This window comes from Ziziphus jujuba, chromosome 4, assembly GCF_031755915.1.
Source record: "Ziziphus jujuba cultivar Dongzao chromosome 4, ASM3175591v1".
Classification (NCBI taxonomy): Eukaryota; Viridiplantae; Streptophyta; class Magnoliopsida; order Rosales; family Rhamnaceae; genus Ziziphus; species Ziziphus jujuba.
The window spans coordinates 31,332,189-31,350,272 of record NC_083382.1 but is presented as its reverse complement, the minus strand read 5'-3'; the positions used below and the strand labels follow the sequence as shown (position 1 = coordinate 31,350,272).

Below are 18,084 nucleotides of genomic sequence, written 5' to 3'. Positions count from 1 at the left end.
GCATGTGAATGAAACCGTTGGAATTGGGTCTGCTATTCACTTTACACGGAGTTCTTCTTCTATCTCAAGAGAGAAGACAACGAGCAAAAGGAGTAGATTCTCGTATCTCTTATTTCTCACTCATCAAAAGCGTCTCCTATGATGATTTAGGGGTTGCATTTGGTTTTTGTTGTTTGTTGTCTGTTGTTCATTATATATATGTATATATATGTAAAAGTAATTTTAACTTTATTAGGACAAGAGTTCCTTTTTTCCTATTGAGCTTGATGGCTGAACTGGTTAAAGTTGGGGGTTTGTCATACGGTTTCCCAACTCCATAAAAGAAAAGATTGCCCTTTGAATAGTTAGTATGAAAGATGGATGTTTCAAACTTCTATTTGGAGGGTCATGGACAATTTTGGAGCTATTGAGACTTACGGCTTACCTTATTCCATTGACATCAAGGTGCAGGAGGTTATGTAATCATTTTTTTAAGTGGCTTTAGGCTAACGAGCGGAATATGTGTTGAATAAGAACCCAAGATTTGTTAGTTATTTTGTTGAAAGGTCTATTTGGAAAATGACAAGGCAGAAATGAAATTGAATATTAACGTGAACTCTTCATTGGCAATTATGTAAGGAATGTTTCAACATATATGCTAAAGGCTCTAAAACATTTTATGAAATTTAGAATAATTTTGTCCATTTATTGGAAATTTGTGGTTGGTATGAAAAATTGATTAAGTAATGATGGTTAGTTGCTTATGGTTATGCATCTAATTATGATGCAAAATCTGTTGCCTTTAAGGTTCCTGCGTGTTTGATAATTTGCATTTGGTATTGCAAATATGATGCATATTGTAGTGGCAAATTTTTTATCTGCATTTAGGTGTACGTTGTTTTGCATGGATACTTGGGTCTTTTACATTTGTATGAATCTTTTCCTTGACAGCTCTAAAAATGGTAGCTAGATGCTATTAAATTTAAGTAATGTTTGTGGTTTCTCCATATATAGAACAAATGAGCTCTTGTAAAATAAGGGTAAAACTTCGACTGTTCATTAGTCACGGTTTTGCATGTGATAGTTATTTAATTTATCGCTTTACGTAGTTGCATGTGATACTTATTTAATGTATGTCTTTGTTGTACTAAGTTGCCTGGTGCCATTGCTTATCTTTTTATTATCGTAGTTGTGTTGTGTAATGGTATGCTTTTTCTTATTCTTCTACTGTTTGTTATTTATTTATTTTTATTAATTTTTGGTTATTGGCATTCCAAAGCATTATTGAATGTTGATCATGTTGATGTTTTGTTTGATTTGTTGCATCTGTGATGTGTAGTTTGTTCTCTGCTACATGTTTTGTACTTGTTAGATTACTGGTGGATGAATTTGATGCTGCACTTTGGAAGGTTGGCAGAGGTTGACAAGGAAGTAGCAAAAGAATTTGATGGAAAACATTTTCACATACTTCCTTTTTTTGCTGTTTTGGAGATTCGGGCATCCTTTAGCAAATCAGTCTACGAGATTGGATTTTGGTTCTATACAATTCATAGAGAGCAAGGGATATTATTAGGTATGAGCTATTGCCTCAATTGTTAGATTTGAACCTATATACTTCTTTATGGATACTCTAGGTATTTAATTATTTTCTTTGAAACTTGTATGCTAAATATTGTAACTAACTGTAGATATTTCGTTTGATTTCATCCAGGTATCAAATCGGTCTCCGTTTTAGTGGAGGTGCCCCGTATGCTTTTAATGCTATCACTAAAGTTTGGCATTATACCAATGGTGGTGCCAGTTGGTGTTCGAGATTTTGACATTGATGGAGAACATTAGGTCAATTCGGGATTGATACCAACAAAGGCTTTTGTAGGAGCTGTAATATTCTCTAGTTTTTATTCATAAAACACTTGTACAATTTCCTCTTGCTAATTCAGATTTTGTTTTTAGTTTTTGTAAATGATTCTCGTGTCAATATGATGTGTAACGATCCAATTTCATTATTAAATTCTCCATATTATTTGATATGTGGAAAAGTAATAAATAAGAAGGATGATAATTTAAATGGATGGTAATTGAGTTCTCAAATATTGGCTCTCTAGTTTCTAACCATTAAAACTTGTTTGAATGTAATGCATTGAAATATAGTTAGTTTTAGATTGTTGACGATTCCCAGCTTGCAAGCTTCTTCCAATCACTTTTAAAATGCAGCTCTATGGTAGTATGTCCAAACGAGAGTTGTTAGGAGGGAATTAATTGTGCACTTGTGGAAACTATTTAAATAAATGGATATAAAAGTGTAAAATAAATGAAACAGTTTCCCATTTCTCATCTACCCTCATTTCTCATTAACTGTCGAATAAAGTGGAAAATATTAAAACAATTTTTTTTGCCATCTCTCATTTCTCATCTACCCTCATTAACTTCTATCCCTCTCTCTTACTCTCCCTGCTACCACATTAAATGAATCCTGTGTGTCTTCCTCTCTCTTTCTCTTTTGTTGGTTACGTACCTTTCAGCCTTTCTTTGCATTGACAAAACGTTGCAGAAAACACAATACCATCTTCAGTTCAGTTCACTCTCCCTGCATACCCCCAATCTTTTCTGATAACAACAAGATTGAAAATCTTCATTGTGGAGCCCATACACTTCAAAAGGGTGTAATTAAATTGTACGTTTCTGCGAATCAGAGTTAAAGATTTTTTGGTATGTATATATATATATAAAATCTTCCCCTATATTGGATTCATTGTTTGTCATGTTTTGACATGATATATTAGTGCAAGTTCTATGTTGGTGCTATTTTATGTAAAACAATCCATAAATGATTCGAAAATTTTCATTTGAAAATTACAACCTTTGTTTGTTACATACGGTCCATCACTAATTATGAAACACTTGCTTGTTGGAAAATTTAACGGCGGTTCCATCAGAATATTTAATTTTTCCATTTTCTAAAAGCAAACCGATTGGACAATCGAATTTGTCCACTTCTCTAATGTTATTGTAAATGAATGACATGCTAAATGTAACTATATTTATGATGTTTAACAAAATGATCCACAGAACACCACATTGTCAACATTGCATCCATTCAAACTAACGTTATGTTATGATTTAGCACATGTGCCACAAATTTGACATCTTAATCTACTTGATCCACTATGTCTGTCAAGAGTAGCTATTCTACTAGGTGTTAATATGCAACATTTAAAATGCATTTGCACTCATTTACAGAAAATGCATTTGTATTTTATCTTTACTTATTTACTGAAAATGCATTTGTATTTGTATTTAAAATGCTATTCTACTCATTTGCATTTAAAATGCTATTCCACTAGGCGTTAATAACATAATTGTTTGGCTTATTTTCTGTACTCATTTACTGAAAATGCATTTGTAGTTTTTCATTACTTTTGCTTTAGGATCATAGTTAAACCTTGCAGCAAAGATTCTACAATTGCAATTATTTTTAGTCATACGACCTCACGAATTACCACAAGCTTGTGACAAATAGATACTTAGTATGTTTTGAATTGATAAACCCTTTGTGCTCAATGTCACAAATTTCAGTTTTACTGTTCTATGATGGAACATGGAGTGTGTGTTCTGAAGGTACTTGGAGATACCAACGTCAAAGAGCGAAGATTATACATATAAAAAGGAATTGTACGTTGGCAGAACTTGAAAATGTTGTCTACAACGCTCTCAACTTAGATTCTACACAACATCAATTAATCTTCAAGTTCATATACCATGTGTGTTTGTCATGTGAGCCGTACGTTGTGGAAAATGATGAAGACCTACAAAGTTTTATTGAAGAGTATAGTTCACACAGACCTCAAGACAGATCTCCACTTATTGTTGATGTGTTATCCAGGGTTCCACAGAGTATTAATACTGCTGGATGTGTTATGAATAGGATACCTACAAGTTCAGGATTTATGACTATTGCCCCACTATCTACAGTTCCCGAGACAGCTACTTGTACCTCTGATGCTGACATGCAGTCCTCAGCGACCGAACTTCATGTGCCGGAAACTCAACCTGGATTCTCCAAAAATCAAATTTGTGAAAACAATGTACAATCTGTGGACCATGATCATGATAATGAGTGCTTCGACATTAATGATATGAATGAATATCGTGGACATGCTTATGATTAAGATGAACAATTTGAGGTTGAGGTCAACACTGATTGTAGTGAAGATGAGTTACGTGACATTTGTTGGACCCAACATTCGGGACTTTCAGCTGGTGATAGTCGACATGGTAAGTCTCCTTATAGTAATAGTCCAATTGATAATGTGAATGATGATGTGCTTGCCTCTCCTTGTACCGAAAATCATTTGGACATTCGACAGGATTGTACCGCAACCATGGCTGAACTTAGGTTAACCGTTGCTTCTTATCTGTCAATACCCATGAAATCATTCGAATCAACCAACTCTTTGCGAGTAAGAATGTGCTACAGAAGAAGATTAATCTTTATTCACTAAGGAGAAATTTTGAATTCAAGGTCAAGAAGTCAAATAGAGTCCGATATGAGGATGTATGTACAAATGACAATTGCATGTGGCGAATGCGTGCTACCAAACTACATGGTGATAATATAGAGGCCTTCATGATTAGGGCTTTCAAGGATGAGCATATTTGCTCTTTAAATATCATGAAAAAGGATCATCGTCAAGCAATAAGTTCAGTTATCGTAGACATCATCCAGCCAACGTTTGATGGGATTTCAAGGCAATACAAACCTCGAGATATCATGCATGACATTCGCTCTAATTACGGAGTAAACATAAGCTACAACAAAGCATGGGCCACTAAGGAAGTTGCACTATCAGGTTTGTGGGGCACGCCAGAAGATTCATATGCAAAACTTCCTTTATGGAGTCATGTTTTGAAGAGCAAAAATCCGGGTACGTTTACTCGAATTGAAACTGATGATCAAAATAGATTTTTATATTTTTTTTCATGGCACTTGGACCTAGCATTAGAGGGTTTCAGCATATGTGGAGAGTCGTAGCTGTCGATGGAACTACACTGAAGAATAGATATAGAGGTTTGTTATATATTGCATCATGTTTGGATGGTAACAATCAAATTTATCCACTTGCTTATGGAATAGGCCCTGAGGAGACGGATGCGGCTTACACGTGGTTTTTTTAGAGCTTTAAAGAAGCATTTGAGGATGATCCAAATATAGCTTTTATATCGGATAGACACAAGAGCATTGCAAAAGCAATACGTACAGTTTTCCCTAATAATCACCATGGCCACTGCACATATCATCTTGGTACAAATTTAAGTGCTAAGAAGTTTAAAGGTAATGTCAATGCGATTATATCAACTTTTAATGATGCAGCTAGAGCATATATTGTTGAGGATTTTGATAAGGCCATGCAGCTTTTAAAAGGGGTTAGTATTGAAGTTGTACAATATCTCAAGGATGCAAGTCCTTCAAAATGGGCTAGATCATATTTTCCGGGCAATAGATACAACATAATGACAACTAACATCACAGAGAGCATGAACTCTGTGCTTATTGATGCTAGGGATAAACTTGTTTTGTCATTACTAGATCACATTCGTGATGTCTTGCAAAGGTGGTGGTATGAACGTCGAACTAACGCAGCTGCAATCCAAACTCTTGTTACTAATTGGTTGGAAAAAATCATGCAAGAGCGCTCAAATAATGGCAGAGGCTTACGTGTTATGCGAATGAACTTATATGAGTTTTAAGTTGTTGGCCATGGCATGTTCGTTGGAGTTGTTAACTTAGAAAATAAGACGTGCTCATGCAAGGAATTTGACATTGATGGATTTCCTTGTGTCCATGCAATTGCAGCATGTAAGCATCGACATATTTCTCCATATTTCCTTTGCTCGACGCATTACTCAGTCGACTCACTCCGTGATGCATATTCGGAAACCATATATCCACTTGGAGATAAATGTCAGTGGCATGCTCTAGATGATGTCATAAACCAGGTTGTACTTCCACCTCAAATTGGTAAACAGTCAGGAAGACCGAGAAAGAAGAGGATTCAATCTCAAGGAGAGGAGCGTAATCAATATAGATGCAGGAGGTGCAAACAGATTGGTCACAGCAGCTGATCATGCTCTGCCGCCGTACCTCTTGATAGCACTACCAACCAACAGCACCATTGAACCGAAGGCCCATCAATCGCGCGATGCTATATTCAGAAAATGGGGCCATGTTATGCGGTATGCGTGTGTATGCAATGTAGTCAAGAATGCAATTAGTTGCTCAACCGCGTAACATGTGTTTTGGCATAATAGACGTTGGTTTTATATGTTCTTTTGTTGTCAAATTCATCTATCGTATTGTTTTGATAACATATCATTCTATGTTTAGTTTTTGGTTTAGTAGTTTGTATGTTTCTTACTATTGCACAGATGATATTACTGCCCAATGGTAATGACCAATGCATCATCGGTAATTGACATTTGTACACCGTCGTAAAAGAATCACCACAATTCCATCCGACAACTTCAATCATGTGTGTTCCAACCAATAACATGCTAAATGTAGCATTATTAATGATAAATTCTGACAAAGTAAGAGATCAAACGGCATTAAAAAATGAAAAAGTTCAATTTGTTTTTGCTTCAAACATTACCGTAGGTTTCATCGGTAATTACCGAAATCCCAGTGATAATCACATTTTGCCAATGTTATGGCCCCCACCAACCCCCTAATGTGTGTTAAATGCAAGAACATGGAAAATATGTATGGTTACATGATCGTAAGGAGAGAAAACCCAAAAATCTCCAAAAAAAGTTCTCAAATTGGGAAAAAATACAATAACTGTAGACCTTCGGTAATTACCGATCAAACCTTCGGTAACCAACATATATTCTTTGGAAAAATTACCTTAGGTTTCATCGGTAATTACTAAAACTCCAGTGGTAATCACATTTTACCAATGATATGGCCCCCACAAGTCCCATAAGGTGTGTTAAATGCAAACACATGCAAAATATGGATTATCAAATTATCCTAATGAGAGAAAATCCCAAAATTGCTTAAAAAGTTCTCAAATTGGCCAAAACAATACGATGACTGTAGACCTTCGGTAACCAGCATATACCTTCTGGAAAAATTACCGTATGTTTCATCGGTAATTATTGAAACCGCTATGGTAATCACTTTTTACCAATTTTTTGGGCCCACAAGTCTCCTTACGTGTGTTGTCATGCAAACACATGTAAAATATGGATTCTCAAATTATCCTAATGAGAGAAAATCCCAAAATTGTTTAAAAAGTTCTCAAATTGGCCAAACAAATACGATGATTGTAGACCTTCGGTAATTACAGATGAAACCTTCAGTAACCAGCATATATCCTCTGGAAAAATTACCGTAGGTTTCATCGGTAATTATCAAAACCCCCATGGTAATCACATTTTACCAATTTTTTGGGCCCACAAGTCCCCTTACGTGTGTTGTCATGCAAACACATGCAAAATATGGATTCTCAAATTATCCTAATGAGAGAAAATCCCAAAATGGCTTAAAAAGTTCTCAAATTGGCCAAACAAATACGATGACTGTAGACCTTCGGTAATTACCGATGAAACGTTCGGTAACCAACATATACTCTCTGGAAAAATTATCGTAGGTTTCATCGGTAATTACCAAAACCCCTATGGTAATCACATTTTACCAATTACCGATGAAACCTACGGTAATTTTTCCAGAGGGTATATGCTGGTTACCAAAGGTTTCATCGGTAATTACCGAAGGTCTACAATCATCGTATTTTTTTGGCCAATTTGAGAACTTTTTAAGCAATTTTGGGATTTTCTCTCATTAGGATAATTTGATAATCCATATTTTGCATGTGTTTTCATTTAACACACCTTATGGGACTTGTGGGGGCCATAACATTGGTACAATGTGATTACCACTGGGGTTTCGGTAATTACCGATGAAACCTACGGTAATTTTTCCAGAGAGTATATGTTGGTTACTGAAGGTTTCATCGGTAATTACCGAAGGTCTACAGTTATCGTATTTTTTTTTCGAAAACACCCATTAGCTAAGTATTTGGAGAAAAAAAAATGTTAATTGATATTTCTGAAAGTGTATCGGTAATTACCGATGGTGAATCGGGAATTATCGATGCACCATCGGTAATCATCTTTGGTTTAATTTTTATCACAACCGAGGGTCTTCTTTTCTGTTTTTTTTTTTTTTTCAACGGTTATCATTACTAAAGATAGGTTCAGCATATTAAGATAACATTAGTATAGAGTGTCATAACATTAAACATACGATCTACATTGAAAGTTTATTAAAGTACAAATCAACAGCATATTTTTTTCTAAAAAACATAATGTCTTGCGGGCCAAAGGAAGGATTCTCCTCACTACTTTTGTATTCAATAAATTTCAAAGTGTAGACGCATAATCACCCTTGTAGAATAGCATTAATGATTAGCATTAATGAAAACCAACCACATGTATTTCCACAAGTAACCACAATAAAGCAATAGCAATAGAAGTTGTTTGAAGTGACAACACATTCATACCCATTATCTTGGCGGGGTGCATCTTCGGTCATGGTCATCGTGAATGGCTCTAAAGTGGGAGGCACGTCCGGATTCTTCTCGTAATATCCCCCATCCTTCAATAGGTAAGGCAGCAAATACATAAGGCATTTCGTATTGTTCAACTCTTTATTCTAGACATATTTATTTCCCATATTTGGATAGTATAAATCAATATGTCGGGCCTTCAAGTCCACACATGTTGCGAACCAATGCGCGCCTCCATTGTTGACAGGGATTTATACCTGCAAATTAGAACATAACCTCATTATCCATAAAATGGGAAACTTAGTGAGAATTTTTTAAATAGATGTAGGGACTTACATAATCACATCTCCGCCACGGCACGCTAGGTTTGGGTGACTTCCCACACACATAGCTACGAAGGGTCACATCACATAAATATGTGCTACGAGATGCCCTCCATATGGGATAACGCCTTTTGATGGATGATTGCCAAATAATGAAATATATACAATATAAAATATCATCAATATAAGATTAAGCAATGCAGTAACATCCCATCATCTTACCCAAAATAACACGTCTAATATGGCACAGGTGTGGGTGAACATCTTCTCATTCTCAAACCGCCTTTTTCGTATGAAATACAAAATAGTGTCAATATGCTGCAAAACCACATTAAAGGAAATAAATAACAAGTGCAAGGTGATAAATAAAACATCATTCCAAACGTAGGAACACAATGATTTTACATGAACATAAAGCATATAACTTACATCAGAAGTCAACCATCCTTCAGAGGTAAGTAGCTCAGCAAAAAATTTCTTCCCCACCGTCATATAAGATGTACACACTGTTGCTTCCATTTTGATCATGAAATTGACGTCTTATCTTCAATTTTCTTTATTCTTTTTTATAAAATATTTATTTTTAACTTTCATGCAGCGTAATTATTACTTATGATTTTCCTTTTTTACATTAGGAGATTGTCTTTTTTTTTTTTAACACAACAACCCCCCCCCCCCCCCCCCCCCCCCCCCCCCCCCACAAAAAAAAACACCAACACCTCTTGTTTATATCTTAGTAGTATTTACTACATAAATAAACAAACATACTTTGAAAGGGATATAAGTAAAGTAGAATGATGAGTGCCGAAGGCTAGGGTTGAAGGTGGATCGAAGGCAAGTGACAAATCGAAATTGTGCCCTAGTTGTTTCCCGTATCTGTGCCATTAAAATGGCTATAGATTTTGCTGCAAATCGTTTAGAATTTTGTTTTTCATTTTTCATTTTTTTCTTTTTCTTCATTTTTTTTTTCTTTTGGTATATTTCTAGCCATTTCATGTATCTGCCTTTTATTAGCCTAATAGTGAGGCCACTCCATATACCAATTAATCTTCTTTCCGTATGCTATACTTCTAATCCTTTTATTTCATTTTATTTTTTATTTTTGTTGGTTGATGTACTCTCTAATCATATGAATGAATGAATTTAGAAAAAGAGATGAATATATCATTATTTTTTGTTGGGTACAAGAAGAAAATAAAAAGTGAATATACTCTCTCATTTTATATTGGAAATATAAACATATGTGAATTTACAATTTAAATAAATTATTTTAGGTCTGGAGATTACAAATCCTTCCATATATTTCACACTATCAAAACAATTTCTTCATCTTTTTATTGACCCTTTTTATGCTAATTATAAGATCTCTCTTCCTTTAAATGCATACTACTGTCTTGTTTCTTCACTTTCATGGATTTTTTTAATTTTATGTTTTTGATTTGCCTTTATCCCTAAACCCCAAATTCTATTATTTCATATGTGCCATTTTTTTTTAAAATTTTTTTAGCTAATAATATTTTTTTGTTTTTGAAATATATAATTATCATATTGGTTTTATTTACACGGTAAAATAAATATAAATATTTTCGGTTTTAATTGACCAAGTTTACCCTTCTTATCTGATAAAGAAAAGGGAGCATGTGCAAGGCGCATGGCATTAAGGGCTTAGACCATACAAGCCAATGCTTTATGTTTCCATGATTTATGGGGGGGTGAAATGCAAATCTGGAAAAGTTCATGCTAGAAAAAAAAGAATAATAAAATTAAATTAAATTAAATTAAAAAATAAAAATAAAAACCCTTTATTTTATTTTCATTACCAAAAAGAAAGAAATTTAAAAGAAAAATAACAGATCAAGAGTCTAGTGATTACATGATGATCCGGCAAGGTTCTATCCCATTAAAAAAATTTAAATAAAACGGTATTACTTTTGCATGGATGACAAATTAACGGTATTGATTAAAACCTCTCTTGTTCAAATAACTTGAGCATTTCGTTTACCCTTAGCAATATCACGGAAAAAGAAAGAAGGATTTTCAAGTCATGATCATGGGATTGGATGGACAACAACCTTTCCAATAGCCCTGCAAGTTTCAAGGTGGGAAAATGCCTCCAGAGTGTTGGAAAATGGAAATGGGGTTTTGGGATCAAGCACTGGCTTTACTTTGCCACTCTCGAAGTAAGGCTTCAGCTTCTCCAAAGTAGTAGCAGTTGAAGTCAGAACAAATATGACAGTTGGTGGAGCTATTGGACCCATTATCGATACCACTTTCCCACCTTCTTTCATTGCCTTCACCGGTCGTTCACCTTCCCCTGTTTCATTCCCAAATACATATCATCAATCAATAATATCACATCAGCCTTGTTTTGTTTTGTGTTATGAAAAAGACAATGATGAACTCGATAAGAATCTTACCAACTGCATCGAATACTACATCGAATTTCTCAGGAAGCTCCTCATACTTGTCCTTAGTGTAATCAATGGGCAAATCAGCACCCAAGCTCCTTAACAAGTCTTGTTTGGCAGTGCTTGCTGTAGCTGCCACTCTGGATGCTCCAAAAACATGCTTAGCTAGCTGCATCACATTGTTGATTATAAAACAGAGAAAATAATTCATATGCATATTGAGAAACATAGTAAATTTTATAAACTCAAAAAGGAAAACCTGAATAGCCATGGTTCCGACTCCACCGGCACCTCCAAGAATAAGAACTGATTTACCAGAACAGAGTTGAGCTCGTTCAAATGCTTCATAGGCTGTTTCAATAGCCAGAGGAAGGCTAGCAGCTTCCACAAAACTCAGATTGTTGGGTTTCAGAGCCAATACTTTCTCTTGAACCGCCGTGTATTCAGCCAAAGTTCCGAACTGTTTTGGTTCGGACAAAGCTTTTTCAGCTATATCTCCATAGACTTCATCACCAACCTTGAATTTGTTCACTTTGCTTCCCACTTTTACCACCACCCCAGCAACATCGTGTCCTGGAACAATCTGCCAAATACCAAGAAAAAAAAAATTCAAAATTCAAAATTCAAAATGACTGATCTGAAATGAAGGGAAAGATAGAAGAAAATTGCTGAGACATACAGGTCGAGGAGTGTCATTATCTTTTATGGCACCAAGCATCCTCTTGAAATCAACAGGATTAATTGAAGCAGCAATAACCTTGATCAGCACCTCATCTTCATTCACTTCTGGAACTGGGAAATTTTCATCCAGCTTCAACACATCGGAGGATTTTCCATACTCTTGGTAGATCCAAGCCTTGTGTACTGAGGGTATTGTTGTTGGAACATTGGAAGCTGCTTCAGCCATTGAAAGGAAAATTGGATTTAGGAAGAAAGGATAAACTTTTTTTCGCAGAGTCCCAGCAAAATAAAGATAGAGATTGTGTCCCCTTTAATTTTATGACCGAATTGCGTTTTGCATGTGTTATTTAATTGCTCTTTTTTTCTATATATAGGAAGTCAAAAGTTGAATTTAGATCACACAGCGAAAAAGAAATTTAACGATGCTAATTGAATATTTTCGGACGCAAAATTATGAGATATATTGGGCGTGAGTTTCGAAATTATTTGACTCAACTTATGCATCTGGGACACACTTTTCTTTTTTTTTTTTTTTTCTTTGAGATATTATCGAGTGCTTCTCATATTTTCTCCATTCATGCAGACAATTTGGGTTCAAATTTATGCGTGATATTAGGATCTCTTTCATGCTATCTCATCCAAATCAATCTAATTAATGTAATTGTTATAAATTGGTACTATTAAAGGTATAATACTGACAAAATATTGCTTTTTTAGTACAATTGTTCTGTTTGCCCAATATTGAATTTGAATTGTTGTTGTTGAGTTGTTGTGGCGTTGTTATATATGTTTGACTTTTCTTTTTATGCCACTGACATTTCAACGGAAAGAATAAATAAACAGGACACGTTAAGTGTATTAAAATCCTTTATTATTGAAACAACTTGTACATTAGGCATACAAATTACCTATATATATATATATATATATATATGTATATACATAACCAGATTTAAATCGATCTTTAATATCATAACTAATATTCAAAATTTTCTTTTTTAACCATCACGCAACTTAATTCTCAAAGTTGTATTCGGATGCATAAAAGTCAAGGAATAGAATAAACAACGACCTTGGCAATAGCTCTGAAAGTTTCAAGCTAGGAAAAAGCCTCCACAGCCTTAGAAAAAGGAAAAGGGGTTTTGGGATCAAGCACTGGTTTTATACTCCCACTCTTCAAAATAGTTGCAGTTGAAGTGAAAATAAATAGGACGGTAGGTGGAGTTACAGGAACTTGAATTGACACCGCTTTTCCTCCCTCTTTCAATGCCTTCACAACTACTCCACCTTGCCCTGTTTCATATTTCCAAATAATATATACTTTTTTAGTGTATAATATATCATTGTGGAAATTAATTAACGACAGTGACCTTACCGACAGTGTTAAATACGACATCAAATTTCTCAGCTAGTCTTCCAAGTTTTCCTTGGTGTAATCAATGGCCAAATCAGCACCCAAGCTCCATAAAGACAAGGAGCCAGGAATACCTATGGAAAGCCGTGTTATAACGGGGAAAAAAAAAGAGCTTAAATACAGAACCTAAAATTATTTTGTATGATTCCTTGATAATTGAAAAAGAAGAAGATGGTATTTCTTACTAGAAGCTTTGCTGACAATTATGCATCCGGACACATCATTCTCTCTTTATGGTTCATTTTCCTTTTTTTTTTTTTTTTTTTTTTAATTTTTGTGGTTTACTATAAGAAGGATTTTCGGTAATTGATTTTTTAAGGATATAAGAACAATTTTTTTTTTTTTGGGCACATTTATATGATAAGATTTGAAAATTTGAACTCAAAATTATTTGTATTGAAAACTGTCGCTTCGATATTGGACTGTCTCCAAAAGCAAGTAGAAGACTCTGTTTGATAGATTAGAAATATGGAAAAAAATAAAACGGGAAAAGAGAGAGATAGGGAATAAACCTATCGTTTGGTATGAACTCGGATAGGAAAAGGAACACCAACTTAAATCAAAGGGAGTGGATGCACACGTGATGTCTTTGCAAAATTGAAGTATGTCTTTGGAGGGATTGGAGGAAGAAAATAAATTTTATCAACAAATTTACTTGGGATTGATCTTCAACCTTTTTCCCTTAATTAAAGGACAATTTACAATCATTACTAAAGAGGATAAAAAAAAGAAAAAAAATTTCCTTCTATTTTTCCCTACCATATAAATGGAAACCAACAAATTTTTCTTTCCTTCTACTTATACCTCTTTTTTTTTTTTTTCCGCTTGTCATCAATCCCTCCTATTCTATTTCTTCTCACAATTCTGGATCATTCTTACAAAACATCTCTCCTTTGTACAGGGGTCGGTGGAAACAAAATTATGAACTAATTCAAAAGTTGCTTGTACATATGTCTAAAAAACCTTTTCATTTTTTTTTTCCTCAGTGTAAAACCAATCTTAAATCAATAGTGTATCAAAAAAGTATTTGACATCTAAAAAGAGTTTAATGATTTGGAAAACAAAAAAAAAAAAAAAAAAAACAAAAAACAAAAATTATTTCTAGATCACATAGCAGACATATATTACTTATAATTGCCTTAACATCTTAATTTACATATAAAAGGTTTAAACCCTATTTATTTACAAACAAAAGATTTAAGTTTTACAAATAGCAATGAAGGACAGAAAGAAAGAAGAGGTTTGTCAAGTCATGGGATAGGATACACAACAATCTTGCCAGTAGCATGTCCAGTTTCAAGGTGGGCAAATGCCTCCAAAGTCTTTGAAAATGGAACTGGAGTCACTGGATCGAGCACTGCCTTTACCTTGCCACTCTCCAAGTAAGGTTTCAGCTTCTCCAAAGTAGTTGCAGTTGAAGTCAGAACAAATATGACAGTTGGTGGAGATATTGGACCTGCAATCGCCACCGATTTCCCACCTTCTTTCAATGCCTTCACTGCTCGTTCACCTTCCCCTGTTTCCATGTTCCAAAGTTAAATATCACCATAATCAACATCAACATTCAATATAATTAAACCTCATCTCCTATGACTTTGATCTAGGATGAAACTTACCAACTGCATCAAAAACGACATCGAATTTCTCAGGGAGCTCCTCATATTTCTCCTTAGTGTAATCAATGGCCAAATCAGTACCTAAGCTCCTTAACAGGTCTAGTTTCTTTGTGCTTGCTGTAGCTGCCACTCTTGATGCTCCAAAAACATGCTTTGCAAGCTGCATACAAATAAATAGCACATAATTTTTTGAAAAGCAGAGAAAACATATATATATATATATATATACACGAGAATAAGCACCTGAATGGCGAGGCTTCCAACTCCGCCGGCACCTCCAAGAATAAGAATGGATTGGCCAGCAGAGAGTTGAGCTATTTCAAAGCCTTCATAGGCAGTCTCAATGGCCAGAGGAAGGCTAGCAGCTTCCACGAAATTCAGATTGTTGGGTTTAAGAGCCAGCACTTTCTCTTGAGCCGCTGTATACTCAGCCAAAGTTCCGAACTTTTTGGGTTCCTCCAAAGCTTTTTCAGTAATATCCCCATAAACCTCATCACCAACCTTGAATTTCTTCACTTGGCTTCCCACCTTTACCACAATTCCAGCTACATCGTGTCCTGGAACAATCTGCCAGATCCCAACAAAAAAAAAAAAAAGAAAAAAGAAAAAGCGACATAAATAAATAAATAAAACCCAGAAAATTAATGAGTAGGAGAAAGAAGAAGATAAAGCAAAGCTGGGTTACAGGTAGAGGAGGGTCATTATCTTTGCGCACTCCAAGTATCTTCTTGTAATCAATTGGGTTAAGAGCAGCCGCAACAACCTTGATCAGCACCTCATCTTCTTTTATTTGGGGAACTGGGAAATTTTCATCGAGCTTCAACACGTCTAAGGTTTTTCCGTACTCTGAGTAGATCCAAGCCTTATTTACAGACGGTATTGTTGGTTCACTGGAAGCAGCAGCCATGGATGCTATGCTATGCTAACCATGTTGAGTAGGAAAAACCGTCAGAGATATGTCTATTTGATTTATTAATTATTACCCAAGGCCAAGGCTCTCTCTCTCTTTTTAATTTTTTTATTTTTATTTTTTAATATTACAGAAAGTCACAATTTAGTTATTTTGATTTTGGACACTTATAAAACCCAAAAAAAAAAAAAAAAAAACGAAAAAAAAAACCAACTGGGCGTGACTTTAAAAGCTCTTTGACTAGTATTCCTTGCAAAACAGAAAAAGAGCTCTTCGACTTAAATTATGTATCTGGACGCAATTTTTGTGAAGTTCAACAGGCTTTAGGACAGTTTTATTTAAATATCTTTTGATTTTTTAACATTATCCAATTAAATTGTCATTGAATATTACCCAAAAAATTTAATTGTCATTAAGCAACCCTAATAGGATATATAATCTACTTGTAATCATATTTGGGGTAACAAATAAAAAAATATTAAATTTGGGTCCATGTGTGCATAAACCTGATATTAAGACATGTGTCATTGTGAAATTGTACTGGAGAACCACTTGGGCTTATGCAGTTGTCCTATAGAAATTGGTCGCCAATAAATAAGAAATGGGACAGAGATAGGGATGAAAACATCCCTGCAGGATAGGGCGGGGGAGGCCGTCCCGCTTTCATACCATCCTATGCATAAAACTTCTTTCTTTTCTGATTATCCAAAGGAAATAAAATAAAAATTAAAAAAAAAAACTTTTTTCTTTCTATTTGATAAAAATGTAAACTAATTCCTTTTTTTAAAACAAATTTAATTTATATTTTTTAAATTTGATAAAAATTCATTAATACTTTTAAAATTTGAAAAATCATCGTTTATCTTTTAATGTTCAAATAATTATCATTTACCACTTTTGGATTTGATATTTGAAAAAACTAATTTAGAAAAAGTATTTTACCTTATATGTTAAAATAAATATTACATTATTATTCTATTATTTATTTAATAATATTATATATTAAAAAATTATTTATTATAAATTTGATTTATATAATGATAAACAATATAACTAAAAAATGATAAATATATTACAATTTTTAATATAAATTATTATATAAAAAGATCATAAAATAAAGCTTTAATATTTATTTTGAAATTAAGGTGTAAAATAGAGTTTTTATCAATGAATTTATTGAATTTACTCAAAATCAATCCTAAGGAGGTAAATAATGATTTTTTCAAACTTTAAAAGTGTAAGTGATGATTTTTCAAATTTTAAAGGTGGTAATGAATTTTCATCAAACTTTAAAAATGTAGATGAAAATTTCCAGTTTTTGAAAAAATAAAAACAATTCTTAAATAAATGACACTTGGTTTAGAAGTTGTGAGTATATTTTTATAAATGACACTTTTGTTTGTTTGGCAATGATATATGAATGACAATTGATTTTTATTCATTATGTTCTTACATATTTTGGACACAAAATTATGACAAGTACCTAGCCTGAGTGTTGGGACTCCTAGCGTAGACATTTTATCCTTAAGGGTGCGTTTGGTAAGTAGGATTGACCAGGATAGGACGGGACTATATCTCAGTCTGATGTTTGGTTTTATAATTTGAGATCGGGACAACTAATCCTAAATAGTATTTTAATCCCAATTAATCGGGACTCATCTGACCCATCTCTTCCACAACTCCCCCCCCCCCCCCCCCCCCCCCGGCGCAAGTTACTTTTGTCCCAAACTCAAATGAAGCCTCGTCGAAGCAGATCCTTGGCTCGCCATGGAAAATTGAAGGAGCTCGTTGGTGTTCTCTCGTCGGTTCTCTCTGAGAAAGAAACACGGTTGGTGAGCATCTCTGCAAAATTTAGCTGATCCAAGACTCCCATTGCAATACCCACCTCCACAATTTCCATCGAACATCCATACCTGCTTACCATCAGAACACAAATCAAGCTCTCCCAGAATCTTTCTCCTCTATTTCATGGTCTTCTTGCATCTCTTCCTCGTCTTCTTCCTTGTCTCTTTCTTTCTAGCTGTTGTCCACTTCCAGTATTTTGGAGATTCCACTACCATATCTTCTTCCACGTTTATGATTGGATTCCACATTTCTAGTTCTATCTCGGCAACAGCAACAAGATCTCCACATCTGGAGCACCTTGCAGATTCGTGATGCATTTGGTTGTCTTGAATTTGAAG

The 18,084-nt window shown here is 34.4% G+C and overlaps 2 protein-coding genes across 2 annotated transcripts; both read right to left on the bottom strand.

The window, feature by feature from the left end:
- Positions 1–10,650: 10,650 nt before the first annotated feature.
- LOC125421968 (2-methylene-furan-3-one reductase) lies at positions 10,651–12,288 on the bottom strand. Its single transcript, XM_048472265.2, has 4 exons — positions 11,960–12,288; positions 11,540–11,863; positions 11,290–11,449; positions 10,651–11,186 (listed from the first exon to the last, which is right to left on the bottom strand). The coding sequence occupies exons 1-4, from the start codon at positions 12,185–12,187 to the stop codon at positions 10,921–10,923; spliced, it is 978 nt and encodes a 325-aa protein (XP_048328222.2). The 5' UTR covers positions 12,188–12,288; the 3' UTR covers positions 10,651–10,920.
- Positions 12,289–14,470: 2,182 nt separating this feature from the next.
- On the bottom strand, positions 14,471–16,036 carry LOC125419867 (2-methylene-furan-3-one reductase). The gene is made up of 4 exons (XM_016023717.4): positions 15,677–16,036; positions 15,235–15,558; positions 14,992–15,151; positions 14,471–14,891 (listed from the first exon to the last, which is right to left on the bottom strand). Exons 1-4 carry the CDS (start codon positions 15,896–15,898, stop codon positions 14,626–14,628), a joined length of 972 nt encoding a protein of 323 aa, XP_015879203.1. The 5' UTR covers positions 15,899–16,036; the 3' UTR covers positions 14,471–14,625.
- Between the last annotated feature and the right edge of the window lie 2,048 nt (positions 16,037–18,084).

What these genes read in the sequence shown, in the direction of transcription:
- LOC125419867 (XM_016023717.4), bottom strand. Translation starts at nt 15,898, where the DNA reads ATGGCTGCTGCTTCCAGTGAACCAACAATACCGTCTGTAAATAAGGCT. An exon ending in TTGGAAGCCTCGCCATTCAG is followed by an intron (nt 15,152 to 15,234) that starts GTGCTTATTCTC and finishes ATTTGTATGCAG; the next exon opens with CTTGCAAAGCATGTTTTTGG. An exon ending in TGTCGTTTTTGATGCAGTTG is followed by an intron (nt 14,892 to 14,991) that starts GTAAGTTTCATC and finishes ACATGGAAACAG; the next exon opens with GGGAAGGTGAACGAGCAGTG.
- LOC125421968 (XM_048472265.2), bottom strand. Translation starts at nt 12,187, where the DNA reads ATGGCTGAAGCAGCTTCCAATGTTCCAACAACAATACCCTCAGTACAC. An exon ending in ATAATGACACTCCTCGACCT is followed by an intron (nt 11,864 to 11,959) that starts GTATGTCTCAGC and finishes GGTATTTGGCAG; the next exon opens with ATTGTTCCAGGACACGATGT. An exon ending in TGTAGTATTCGATGCAGTTG is followed by an intron (nt 11,187 to 11,289) that starts GTAAGATTCTTA and finishes GGAATGAAACAG; the next exon opens with GGGAAGGTGAACGACCGGTG.